The following is a 14924-nucleotide window of genomic DNA, read 5'->3' as shown; positions in this document are numbered from 1 at the left end:
ATACAATAACTGAAAACCTGATCTTTATCGACTGCTTTCTACATGCCAGGCACTGTGCGAAGCACATCACATTAATTACTTCATTTAATCCTCACAGGTGCCCTGTGAAGTAGATGAGATTTTCCCAATTTTACAGATGAGGAAACCGAGGACTAGGAAGGGTAAGGAATTTAAATAATTTAAATAATGTATCCTCTTGCAAACGGGGCCCTACAAGAATTTTAAGAGCTAACACTTACTGAGTACTTCCATGTGCCACGCACTATCCTGTGTTTTTCATAAATTAACTGATTTAGTTCTAATTGTTCTATGTGCATTATCTCACTCAACCCCACAACTTTCTAACGTATGTGCCATTATTATTCCTGTTTTACAGGTAAGAAAACAGAAAGATTAAGAAATTTGCTTAATGACATATATCTTGCAAGTGATGAACTGGGATTCAAATCTGACAGTCTGGCTTCAGAGACCCCATTTTAACCTCTACATTATACTACCTTTCCAAAGGTGACTGGAATACATCACTGGGCCATGCCAACCAATAGATATGCATTCAGATATCTACATGAGTCAAACCTACTGCTTTCTTAAATGTTGACAACTCGTACTGCTGTTTCTTCTATTTCCATATCATTATGCACAGTTAAAGAGTAGCATTGTCTTTATCTGACCCTCATTTCCAACAACTGAGAATGAAACATCAGCCTCCAATTACATCATTAGTACTGTCTTTTGCTAACATCAGAGTCCTAGGGACAGCTGTATCCTGGAACTTCCTACTCCCCACTGTGGGCAAATACAGAATTAAGCCAGGACATGTGTGAATCAGGAGCTTCAGAATACTAAGTCTGTTACTGCAAAAGGCATCAACTGCCAGCAAATACGTATGTGTTATCAATGATCCTAATAACTCAATTGGGTTCTCAACCAGGGCTGATTTTGCACACCCCCTTCCCCAAACATTTATCAATGTCTGGAGACATTTCTGGTTCTTATGGTAGGGATGGAGTGTTACTGGAATCCTGAATGGACAGGACACGGATGTTACCAGACATCCTACAATGCACAGGATAATCCCCCCCAATAAAAAAATCATCTAGCCAAATATGTCACAGTGCCAAGGCTGAAAGACTCTGTAAATAGCCTGATGCTATAAACTGCTTCTTACACTAGTGGGTCCCATAAGTCTTAATACTTACTCACTTTAATGTCATAGAGATAACCCATTCCAAAGCATGAGACCAACTGCATTAGGTGGGGGATGCACTCCTTTGGTGAAGCACTTAACACTGTCCATCAGTCCAGCAAACTTTTCAACACTACAAGAGCGATCACATGGCTCATAAAACTGCTTACAGTCTGACCTCTATCTATTCCTTTAGCTGCTTCTCATACCATTCTCTCCTTCAACTCGGCCAATTAGGCAACCAAGTATCTCCTAACTTCATCTTCACCTTCAGGATGCACAGTAACTCTTCTCCCTGGCTATTCAACTCCTAGTCTACAGCCTTTCCTGTAGCTACCGAAGCCCTAGGCTAAAAGAAAAAAAGCTCCTGTAATTTTTTTCTGGCACAACTGATGTTTTTCAAATTCTAATTCAAAATATATCTTGACATTAACATTTAAAAAGGTTTTACATATGACAGTCAGCATTTATAAGTGAATACCCCACGGAAAATAAAAGATACATTAACAAAAATTCACCCAGACTAAAACTCTATCTTAATAATGAAAGAGAAGGCATACTGGAAATATATTTCTTGCTGTTATCAATTTAATTACATTATTAATGGTAAAACCTAATTTCTACAATGCTTAAGAAACAAGGTAGAAACTTTCCAGAAAAGATGTAAAAGAACTTGTCATAGCCTTGGACTTCTGCAACTACACAAGGCACTATATCTCCTAAAACATACACATTTAACATTGTTCTTTACTCCAATTTACCACGGAGCAAGCAAAAATAAAATGATATAATAATAAGCTTGAAGTTTTTCCAATTCTTTCTTAAATGTGCCATTAAAAAAAAGGTATTTGAAAATTTATTAAAAAGTACTGTGAAATATTTCCAGTGCTCAGTTCACTGGCTGCATATATTCAGTAGGTATAATGTTCTGTCACGTAGCTATATTTTCTGCTAATTTAAAGGACTAAGTTGTTAATTACAGTCAATCTGAGATGAAAGAACAATGAAGGAAGTGAACAGCGTGAAAGAAGAAGAGAAAGTAGCCACAAATATTTAACTCTAATTGTTCTAGTTATGGCTTCAAACAATGAAGGTCGCAGTGTTTAGTGGAGTAATTATGCATGTCAACAGAGACCATACTTTGTTCCAATACCAAAAAGCACAAATGCCTTCTGTGTCAGATGAAATTATTTACATTTTTGTTTGCCTACAAAAAAAGAAAGCAATTATATTAAACTCATAATTCAAATAGTCTTTGAAACTTCCTCTGCATTAGTAAAAATATGATCTTCTTTAAAAACTAGTTAATGTATTTATTATAAAGTGTTAGCTCAGCATGGTTCAGAAGTATTAGGTGAATAAACCTCCTGCATGAAGTCTCTGGAGAACTCACCAGCATTATCAGGAAACATGGATTTAAGGACTAGCCTTGCCCCTTTTCATAAGTTTATAAAAGTCACTTTATTTTCCTAAGTTTCAATTTCTTCCTTATAAAATGAGATTATTAATCTCACCTATGTATCGTAAGAATCAAATAGGAAATTGCTTGGAAAACTGAAAATGCCATATTACATAAAGATATCATAATTATAGCACACTGCTTTCAGCTCAGCTCCAACAGGACAAATACTAGAATAGGTCCACCAACACTAATACTGACTTTTTCACTATGGGTATCCTCACTACACTTTTCTAAAACAGACAAGACAGAGTTGAAACTGAATCCAAATGTTGTTTGTAGCTCTGTTCTTTTTTATTTTATTTTATTTATTCTACCTTGGCAATTTCATGATTTTAAAAGAAAAATGACAGGGCGCCTGGGTGGCTCAGTCAGTTAAGGGTCTGCCTTCAGCTCAGGTTATGATCTCAGGGTCCTGGGATTGAGCCCCGCATCAGGCTCCCTGCTCAGCGGACAGTCTGTTTCTCCCTCTTCCTCTGCTGCTCCCCCACTTGTGCGCTCTCTCTCTCTCTCTGTGTCAAACAAATAAATAAAATCTCAAAAAAAAAAAAAAAAAAAGGAAGATGACTCTCAAACCTATTATAAAGGAATGGCTAAAGCAAATGTGGTAAAATTCAGAAAATTATTGAATCTGGATGATGAGTATATGTAAAATCATTTATTATTTAACCTTTGTTTCATGTGTTGCAAATCTCCCTTAAAAATGTTTTAATATATTGGTATCAACTCCTAATTTGTCTTATATTTTCAACCAGGTGCTACCTGACCAATGCATTTCAAATCTTCCTCCAACTTTCTCATCCTCTGTCATTCTCTTTTCTGTATCAAGCCAATCTCAGCTGCCAGCTACCACCTGAACCACATTTCCTCCCACTCTTTCCTCACTGACACTCAGTTTCAGCCACAGAGCCCTCACCACTGTTCCTCAAACACACCAATCTTATTTTTGCCCTTGTTTCCTCTTTCTGGAAAGTTCATACTCCCAGATTTTCATGTGACTCTCTCCCTCACTGCATTCAAGTTTTTGCTAAAACATCATCTAAGAAGGACCTTCTCCGACCAAGCAAGGCAAATCAGCAGTTTCCATCACTCTTCAGCCCCTTAACCTGCTTTATAGCAGTAAAGACTACATTATAAGATTATTTATGTATATATATTTTTAAAGATTTTACTTATTTGAGACAGAGATAGAGTGTGTGTGTGCACAAGAGTGGGGGGGAGGCAGAGGGAGAGGGAGAAGGAGGCTCCCCAATGAGCAGGTAGCCCCAACTCAGAGCTAGATCCCAGGACCCCGGGATCATGACCTGAGCTGAACGCAAATGCTTAACCAACGGAGCCACCCAGGTGCCTCTATTTATGTATATGTTTAACATCTGTCTCCCTCCTCAATATGTTTACAACATAAAAGTAAACTCCTTTTGACACTCAAAATCCTTCCATGACCTGGACTGTCTTCTTTCCACCAACTATGCGTCTTCAGATACCCTATTAAATCAAACTTAATTATTCACATTTTCCCATATATGTCACTCAGTTTCCTTTCTCTATGCCTTTGCTCAAGCAGCGACCATCATCACTCATATACTCAAATTCTACTCACACTCTTAAGACTCAGTTTAAAATGCCACCTGCAGTGATGATCCTGGCTGATATTCCTCTGAACTGCCACAGTTCTTTATTTGTATCACTCCAAAGACATTATTACTCTACATTTTATTTATTTTAAAATTTCCTCTATTAATCAACATGTATCGTGACTGCAGGATCTGCATTCCCCTTGTAGCATCATAAAAGAAAAATGCAAATATTTGTATATATCTTTTGGATATTAGAAATTGGTATATGTGTTAGTGTTACTGTATTGAAGGGCAGACAGAAAAGAATTCAGGCGATAACCCTAGAACATGCTAATACCTAACACATTAACTTTTCTTTCTTTCCTTTTTTGTTAAAAATATACCTTATATGCTTTTTCCCCAATATCCTTGCTTCTATCTTTAAATAATTTTTTCCCTATTTAGTTTCTTAAATTTACTCATATTTTGCACTTTTATTTGGGTTTAAATCACAGCTCTTTTCCTCATTAGCTATCTTAGCCCTTTCAGGTCTTTGTTGCCTAATCTATAAAATGAGGGAGAATACCTCAAATGCAATCAGGGTTAGTACAGTATTAAATGAGATAATACATATAGAAAATTCAGTACAGTGTCTGGCACCTAACAGACTCTCTGTGAATGGTGCCTATTAAACCATTACTTCTTCTCCAGATACATAATCAGCAGTTTAAACACATTTCAAGGTATAAAGTTTAAATATTAAAAACACAAAGAACAAAATCCACCTTCATCTGCTGTAATCAAGACTGGACTAGAGTACAAAGCAAGCCAAGCTCGTGTTTTCTTCTTCTTTTATTTAATTTAAAAAGAAAAAAACTGATGTCATTAAAAAACACACACATAAAAGAAGAAAGCATTTTTATGGTCACTGACGAGATGGATATTTTAACAGACAGATCATTTGGTTGAGAGCTAGAAAATTACCCTAGATTCTACAATTAACTAGCTGAATGATTGTGAGCAAGGCAATTCACCTTACAGAACCTAAATGAACTTTAAGTCTCTTCTTGTTCAGGGTTGACAGTGTGAGTTTTTGCTGTTGTTTTTTTGTTTGTTTTTAAGGATTTTATTTATTTATTTATTTATTTATTTATTTATTTGAGAGAGAGCGGGGAGGAGAGGGGGAGGAATAAACAATCTGAAGCAGGCTCCACACTAAGAGCTCAGCCCAATGCAGGGCTCCATCTCAGGGCAGCAAGATCATGACCTGAGCCAAAGCCAAGAGTCAGACTAAGCTTAACTGACTGAGCCACCCAGGTCCCCCTTGCTGTTGTTTTGTTTTGCTTTGCTTTTAAAGAAATCAAAACTATCATCATTGTCCTCAATATTCTATTTCTAAGAAACCAATATCTATATATCCTTTATAATAGTAGAGTGAGAATTAATTCATTCATCAAACTGACCACCAGTGATGCACCAAGCTTGAAGATTAGTCTGAATTACTGAAAAGTCTGATACACAGAACATATAAGAAGTTAACGGCCATAATACATTTAGAGATATACTCAAAGAAAAATTCTTGTAAGGGAATCTGACCCCCTCAAAATCTTTCATCTGGATTTTGAAAAAGAGCAGATTCAAGTTAGAATACTAATAAATGGGGAATTTTATTTATTTTTAAATTTAAATTCAATTAATTAATATAAATGTATTACTGGTGTCAGAGGTAGAGGTCAGTGATTCATTAGTCTTATATAATACCCAGTGTAAACGGGGAATGTTAAAGATTAATTTATTTATTTGAGAGAGAGCGAGTGTGCAGAGGGAAGGGGCAGAGGGAGAGGGACAGAGTCCTAAAAGGACTCCACACTGAGCATGGAGCTTGATGCAGGGCTCGATCTCACAACCCCAAGATCACAATCTGAGAAGAAACCAAGAGTCGGATGCCTAACCAACTGTGCCATCCAGGCACACCATAAACAGGGAATTTTAAAGTAAAAAATACCCCTAAATCCTTCTTTGGTTAACTGTAAACTCACATAGTACTTTTAAATTTGGACATAAATTCAGACTGTACTCACACACCTGATCTTTTTTTTTTTTTTTTTAATCACAATATTTCCTTGAACACTGCACATTGGGTATGGCTAAAAATGCAGGGAATGCATAACATGGATTTTAATGTTAATATATATACAAATTTTCACAACGATTACTTGGCAGTGGTTTCCTTCAGATCGTCATTCAGGTCTGTCTATTACAATAGCAAGAAATTTCTAGTTTACATCTATGTGAGTGACATTCACACAGCTGAAACTCACTAGTGGTAAACCACGAACACAGTACTTTCACTTATTATGAATCTTATCATTGGCTGGGCTGCCAATCCTTCCTGTAGTTCACAAGCAACAAACTTCCTCTGGTCATCTCTCAACAGTACAGACTCAGAGATCTGATCATAAAAAATTAAATCCATGAGTTAAGGTAAATACAATATACATAAATCCCTAGTTTCTCTGAACTAAATGTAATTAAAACATTGTTTTGACCAACAGTAAATAACCAACTATTTTCAATCACAAAGAATCCTGAATCTTCCACAGGTAATACATATTTTGCCACCCAGAACTCATCCTTGACTTTTGGACTAAAATTAAATTATCTAGCTCTAAATCCCACATTAAAGCTTTCACACAGACTCACAGTATCTTGGCTTAGTTGAAGAAATACTACGCCTGGCATTGTGCATACACACAGATGGCAACCTGGTTCAGAAACACTGCATCTGGAGCCAGAAGACCCCACATGGTGTCCCAGCCTTGCCAATTCCTCTAAGTCAGTTACTATCTCTGAAAGATAAGTATGTTCAACAAATAAAGGGGGAAAGTAACAGTTGTTCTAGTACCTAACTGAATGATACCAAATTGTTCTAAGGTTCAAAATGGGACAATATGAAAGTGTTACTCTAAATCGTTAAGCAATATAAACATGAGAGGTTTTAGTAGTATTAGGTATTCAAAAACATCTGATAACTTGAATTTAATATAAAATTAACTTTTTTCATATCTTTCTCTTTAATCTAATGAACTAGTGGGGTCATTGAACCATCAAAGAAGTGGTTAGAATCATTTGTAGAACTTCCGGGGGCACCTGGGTGGCGCAGTCGTTAAGCGTCTGCCTTCGGCTCAGGGCGTGATCCCAGCGTTCTGGGATCGAGCCCCACATCAGGCTTCTCCACTAGGAGCCTGCTTCTCCCTCTCCCACTCCCCCTGCTTGTGTTCCCTCTCTCGCTGGCTGTCTCTCTCTGTCAAATAAATAAATAAAATCTCTAAAAAAAAAAATCATTTGTAGAACTTCCAAAAAGAAAAAAAAAAAAAAGAAAAAAAGAAAACCCCGCATGGCCTGGTGCCTATCACTGCAGCTTCAGATTCAGTGAGTCAAAAGCAAAGTCGAGAACTCAGGTTTTTTTTTTTTTTAGAACTCTGTACTTGGATTCTGATGCATACCTAACTAAAGACAGTATACGGGAGTAGACAAGTTCAAATATGAACCTATTACTATATTATTTCAACAGAAACCTCATTTCATGTTTAAATTAAAAGCTATACTTTGACCCCAACTTTTACATTCATCTTTATGTGACAAGTATATTCTAGAATTTCAGATGCCCAAAAGTAAATAGTAACTTACTTCCCATTATTGAAGAAATTTCTCTCTTCCCACTCCTTTCCCATGTCTATGTGTGTAAAAGAGTTTATTCAGAATGGCACATGTTTAGATCAAATGAGTCAATTTGGACAGTCTAAAACTTTGATTGAGATGGACTGATTTCAAAAAAACCATAGAAATACCACCCAATCACCTCAGACTTAGACTCGACTTCTTCTGTGCCTGGTTTAGAAGCACCAAGAGCTGTGGTATCATTGCTGCTGTCAGACATACCTAAAAGTAAAATGTGTTAAGCACACATTAAATAATTTAGTTAAAAAAGCTGTATAATCTCACCAATATTCTTAACAAATATTCTGTAACATAACTGATTTGCAGTCAGAATGTGCTTTGCAAAATGCTCTATAATCACATGAATATCTATGATTATGACAGGTAAACAATTCTAAAAAGCAAAAATTCAAAAAAAGTATGCAGAATTTAAAAATACAGACCTCAATGATTAAGAAATAATTTCACATAATTATTTTAGATATGAAACAAAATTTAAAAGATCAGAGGGTCCAACCTGATTTGACAGATGAAAAAACTCGTATCCAAAGATATCTGAAGCCAAAACATTAGTTATTCATGGCCTACATAAACCCAAGGTTTTAGAACAGAACTCAGACCTCTTCTACTTCCCTGGCTACTGCTCTTTGGAATTGATCACAGATATGACTGTTCATTCTCTAAGTGAAACACTATACCCAGATTTCATTAAATAGAAGTTTAATTAAAAAAAAACTTTAATAGGCTATTTCTGCTTCTAACTTATTCAACAACACTTAGAGAATGCCAACTATATACAAAGAACTCTGCTAGGCACTAAGGAGAAATAAGAGCAAAATCTAATTCATCTTCTATAAGTACTCTGAATCTAATCAAGGAGACAGATAAATAATTACAAGGCACCATGTCAGGTACTGCAATACAAAGAAACACATTTTTACTTTTGAAATACACTGGAGGGAACAATTTTACAATTTCAGTTTGTAAACCGAACCCAATACCACATTAGGAAAGCACAAATGAACAGGTGGGATTTATCCCAGGAATACAAGACTAGTTCAATTAGGAAATCTATTAATATATACTGCATTCATAAATCTAAAAATATAGTTTTCTTCACAGATGTTGAGAGATCATTTGACAAAATTCAACATCCATTCAAAATGCAACACTCAAGGAGAAATGAATTAAGGGAGACTTTCTCAACATAATTTCTCATCATGACCTTGGGTAACTGAAACTAGAGGAAGTGAAAACTCAGCTAAGGGGGGACTACTGCATATATTAGGGATATTACTGTGTTTCAACTGTGGTTGATAAGCAAATGATCCTCCTTCTGACATGTTCTCAGGTCAACAGGAACTTAAACTATGTCACAACATCTATGTCACTCACCTCAACTTCATCTCATCACATGGGCATTTTATCATCTCACATCACCACAGGAAGCAGGTGAGTACAGTATAGTATAATAAGGTATTATGAGAGAGAAAGAGACCACATTCACTTAACTCTTATCACAGTATATTGTTACAATTGTTCTACTTTATTACTGTTGTTGTTAATCTCTCCTTTTTTAAAAACAGATTATTATCTATCAGAGAGAGAGAGAGAGAGAGAGCACACACAAGCAGGGGGAGCTGTAGGCAGAGGGAGAAGCAGGTTCACTGCTGAGCAGGGAGCCCGATGCAGGGATCGATCCCAGGACCTGGGGATCATGACCTGAGTGGAAGGCAGATGCTTAACCGACTGAGCCACCCAGGCATCCCTGTTATTAATCTCTTAACATGCCTAATTTATAAATTAAATGTTATCACAGATATGTATGTGTAGGAAAAAGACAGTTATATACAGGGTTTGGTACAATCCACAGTTTCAGGCATCCACTGGCGGTTTTGGGATATATCCATCACAGATAAGGGGAGACTACTGTAAAGAACTCTTAAAGAAAAAACACAAAAACCAGATTGAGAGCAGGAAAAAGACATGAACAGAAAATTCACACACACAAAAAAGATATTAAAATGGCCCTCAAAAATATAAAAATGTTCAAATTCACTCATAATTAGAATAGTGCAAGTTAAAACAAAACCAAGATACCATTTCTCTCACCTATTAGACTGGCAAAAAAATTTTAAATATAACAAAAACATTCTGTTAGTGAGGAAATAAGGAAAAACAGGCACTCTCATACATTGCTGACGGGAATACATATTGGTACTCCCATTCTGGAGGGAGTTTTGGTGATGCCTAAGAATATGACATACGGATTTACTGTTGGACCCAGCAATCTCAATTCTAGGAATCTATCCTGGGAATACACCTCCAACAATATAAAAATACATGGACATTGCAGTATTCTTCATAAATGTAAAACATTAGAAACAGCCTAAAAGTCTGTACATAGGAAAATGACTGAATAAACTATGGTACATCCAAAGATTGGAGTACTATACAACTAAAAAAAATGAGGAAGATCTCTTATGATATGGAGTGATTTCCAGGACATACTGTTAAGTGAAAAAAGCAAAATCCAAAAATACTTACAGGTATACTACCTTCATGTAAGAACAAAGGAGATATATGAAAATACATGTTTCTGCTCATTAGAACAAAAGAAATATAAGAAAGATAGACCAAACACTAGGGACATAGGTTTCCTACAGGGTAAGGAAGGAAAGAATTAAGTAGGAAATGGGAATAAGGTATCAGGGATAGGAGGGAGAGACGCTTCTCTGAATACATATTTTTAAATAATTCTCACACTTAGAACCATAATAATTTCACATACCCATCATTAAAAATATAATTAAAACCAACTAGGATTTGAATGGAACTCAAAATGGTATAAAAATGCCAACAAATGAACCTAACTGTATTATAAATGAATAACTCTGGGAAGGGAAGATGTAAGGGGTAAAGGGTAAAGGGGAAGAGAGGGAGGGAGGGAGGAAAGGAAAAAAGAGTATCTTGACCAGACACCATTAGGCTAAAGACAAAAACAAGTGTATATAAATGCTATTAATCTAGTTAGTAAAAATGTTTCTCACAGGAGTACGGGTTAATAATTCTGAAATTATGTGTACAATAGAATTGAACAAATCGGGGGGGACTGGGTGGCTTAGTCAGTTAAGCATCCGACTCTTGATTTGGGCTCAGGTCATGATCTTGGGGTTGTGAGACTGAGCTCTGCATCAGGCTCTGTGCTGGGTGGGGAGCCTGCTTGGGATTCAGGAGTCTCTCTCTCTCTCTCTCCCCCTCTCAAAAAAAAAAAAAAGAAAAAAAAAGAAAAGAAAAAAAAAGAATGGAACAAATCAGTAAACAGAACATAGATGCCAAGAACCAGGTTTCTCACTGTTGGGGAAAAAAAAGTTATAAACAAAGAAAGGAGAAATGCTAAAATGAACCCTGTGGTGTTGGACTGGAATCAGAGCTATCAGTATAAACTCATAGTTTTTAACATGCATATATATGTGTGTGTTAGCATGCTATAGATTAAAGCTATAGGTTTCCAAGCTTTAATCACTAAGAGGGCCTAGAAAGACTGATACCCAGCAATAATGATTATACTTGGTGCTCAGATCTTGGTCTCTAAATACCATTCTCCAATAAAGAAACAATTCTTCAGAAGTGGTTGATTCTAAGGCTGGGGCAGGGAAAACACAAGATGAGCCTGGAACATTTTCTGGTGTCAGAAAGTCAAGGAAAAGTTAAAAAAAGATGAGGGCCTGTTGAAAGAACACATGAGCCAACCTGAAGGAGTCCCTAATGGCTAATGCCAGAAAAAACTGAGCAACAAAATAAATAATGAGAGTACTGGATTTAGACCCAGAGATTAAAACAAATGAGTCCATACTGATATAAATAAACAGCCAAATAAATAAGTAAATGGGAGTAAAGAGACAATACTTCCATACTACAGAATCTCAATCAATAAAGAGAAGAGAGGGAAACAGAATCACCACCTGGCAAATATCACAGTAATAAATGTTGCAGACAAGATCCTCTGATAGATGTTAAAATTAAAGGGCAGAAATCTGAGGAGAAACAAGATTCACATAATTTCCAAGTATCTCTCACAAGGTACATACTAACTGGAAAGGGAAAGATAATAAAATGAAGGAAACCACAGTTCATAGTAAAGAAACTCAACAGATCTAATGAACCAAGTAATCACCAGTAGTAAGACATAACATTATAATCCCCTTGAAACACTGCACTGAGAAGGACACAACATCGTTTTTATGATACTCTTGCCAAAAATGCTAAGCTCAGTCCTATCTTGAGAAAATACTGGACTAACAAAAACTGAGGGATTTTCCACAAAATAACTGATCAATATTCTTTAAAAGTGTCATGTTTCCTAGATAGGATCCTGGAACAGAAAAACAAAAAACCAACCCAGATGAAAATTTGGTGAAATTCTAGTAAGGTCTATAGTTTAGTTAATAATATTATACCAGTATTAGTTTTCTGTTCTTGATAATTATCGTCATGTAAGATGCTAGCATTCAGGGAAGTGAGGTGAAGAATATAAGGAAACTATACTATTTTTGCAAGTCTAAAATGAGACAGAAATTAAAGTTTTTTAAAAACAGAAAGAAATTCTGAACAAAGGCAGTGGAACTACCCTCAGATAAAAGGAGGAAATCTCTTCCACTGAGGGAAGAATGAAAGGAGGAAGGAACCCCTGCAGAGGGCAAAGAGTGGAACAGAAAACAGAACAAAGTTAAGGCAATTCGCTTTTGTTGTCTTACACTTTCTTAGGAAATAAGAGTTATCCTCTGCTCCCCCGTTTTCAACAGCAGCACGAATTAGGAAAATATATCATTATTATCCAGCTCAAGAAAAGACCAAATAACCCTAGGCATATAGGGAAACAAGAAATCGAATTTCTGAGAATTAGAGGTAAGTACTAAATCTGTGTTTTATTCATATTCTTTAAATGCTCTAACCTTCACATTTATTTTTTAGAAGTCTGTACACAACTTTGATAACTAACATACATGGGAACAAAAAGATTTAAAAAGTTAATGACTTGCAACTTGTACTATTTATGTGTACTGTTTAAGTTATACGTAAGTTTTTTGATCTTACATAAATTCAGTTATCTTTAAAAACTGTTTTCAAAATAGGGGCACCTAGATGGCTCAGTCGGTTGCCTTTGGCTCAGGTCATGATCCCAGCGTTCCATTCAGTGGGCAGCCTGCTTCTCCTTCTCCCTCTGCCCCCTCCCCCCTGCTTGTGCGCATGCATGCTCTCTCTCTCAAATGAATAAATACAATTTAAACAAACACTGTTTTCAAAATAGAATGATAAATTACTATTACAAAACTACCATTAATGCCCAGGCTTCATAGGCCAGTTTGTACTGCAGGCCAAAAATGCTTCACGTCATCTCTGGGGCTATAATTCTATAAATCAGCCAGAGGTATTAATTAACTAATGAGTGTAAGAACAAATGACCTATAAAGTGAATATTAATTAGCATTTGTAAAAAGTGCATAAATAATATCACTTGAAGTTTATAATTCATCCAACTGCTTGGGACTGTTTTTGATTTTATTTATTAAAATTACATTTTAATTTCCATAAACTGAATAAACTACAACTATGCAGAGGGAAATTATATGAGAACTTTAACCAGAATTTAATGAGGGAGAAATCTATGCCCTACAATACTTAAATGCATTTAGATTCTTCCTAGGACCCAAGAAAGAGAAGCCAGGAAGTACTAGATTTGCCAGGATACTGGATGAGGAAACAAAAGATTCCATGGATACCAGAAAAGAAAAACTGCATTTACAGTCTCCATGATACCAATGAGTTAAAGACTGGAAGTCTAACACTAAAAGATCTATGCATGGGATAAGTGTTGTGGAAAAGCAACCATGAGTTTTTTAAATTAAGGTACTCACATAGCACACAGAGTCTGAAATGGCATGACTGAGGCACAGGAAGGGAGATATAAATAGAGCAGACATAAACAGGATAAACACGGCACATCATACTAGAATGAGAATTTACATTCTTTTTATTAAAATAAGTACTGTATTATGGGATCTAAAGCAAAATTCACTTGAATTAAACAATATACATAAGTCTTCTAAGGAATTTCTTGATTTTTGTAATAAAATATGAGTCTCCAAAGAAACATCTGAAAAAAAAAATCTGAAGAGGGATACATCTTTCTAGCAAAAAAGTTGGAGAAATACTATAGTTATAACATATGGACCAAGGAGTTCTGACTGGTGAGTCAAAGACAATGCTAAGGAAATAAATACAGAAAACTGAAAACAAAAAGTAGCAAAATGGGCTTGCTTTAGTCTAAACTTGCTTAGCTTCTTTAGACTACTACATGGCTATTCAGAGATTGGTTATCAGGCTAAAAATTAAAGAAAAGTGACTCTATTTCTTTCATTCTTGATGGAATCTATTAGGATATACCTATCTTTTCTTGCTCATGGATAAACAGAAAGAGAATGGTAAGACTTGTTTTAATTTCATAATTTAATATGAATTTTCAATTTGAACTTATTTACAAAAAAATAGTTAAAATACACAGCGACTACATTAAATAACTATATGTCTTTAAAGTTGAAAAATAATATCCAAAATACAGAAGCTTTCTGCTTCAAAACAATTTAAAATAGTTTTCTCTTTTATGACAGTAGTTTTCTTAACATAAAGAAAAAAAAATCCTTTACCCCACTGTCCAACGCCAATGATACTGAACTAAAAATGGTTTCCACCACACTATATGTTCAAAACACAATTACATTCCCTTTCCTAAGCAAAACCACCAAATAAATGGAAGATAATGAAGAATCATTTACATTATGCTGCTGCCTGTATGTCAACAATTACCTTGTATCTGTAAAAGCTATTTTGCTAGATATCTCTAAGTCCTTTTGGATAGTGAGAAGTTAAGATTAAGTTGCTCATTAGGATAAACACATCAGTCTAGATAATTCAAAAATAGAAAGCTTTGACAAAACACAGT

At 35.6% G+C, this 14924-nt stretch overlaps 1 protein-coding gene across 9 annotated transcripts in view; it reads right to left on the bottom strand.

Moving 5' to 3' along the window:
• The window catches only part of ARFIP1 (ADP ribosylation factor interacting protein 1), a 114013-nt gene that overhangs the window by 90656 nt on the left and 8433 nt on the right, over positions 1-14924 (bottom strand). For 4 of the 9 annotated variants that reach the window (XM_008685489.2, XM_008685488.2, XM_008685497.2 and 1 more), the window contains one exon: positions 8064-8143. The exons of the other annotated variants lie outside the window; for them this stretch is intronic. In XM_008685489.2, the coding sequence (XP_008683711.1) occupies positions 8064-8141 (78 nt within the window). In that variant the 5' untranslated portion in view covers positions 8142-8143. Of the gene's footprint in view, positions 1-8063; positions 8144-14924 lie in introns of those variants that run through there. 9 annotated transcript variants of the gene reach the window in all.

The sequence above is a fragment of the Ursus maritimus genome, unplaced genomic scaffold, assembly GCF_017311325.1.
Source record: "Ursus maritimus isolate PB19 unplaced genomic scaffold, ASM1731132v1 scaffold_11, whole genome shotgun sequence".
NCBI classification, from domain to species: domain Eukaryota; kingdom Metazoa; phylum Chordata; class Mammalia; order Carnivora; family Ursidae; genus Ursus; species Ursus maritimus.
This window is presented reverse-complemented; position numbering and strand designations above follow the sequence as displayed.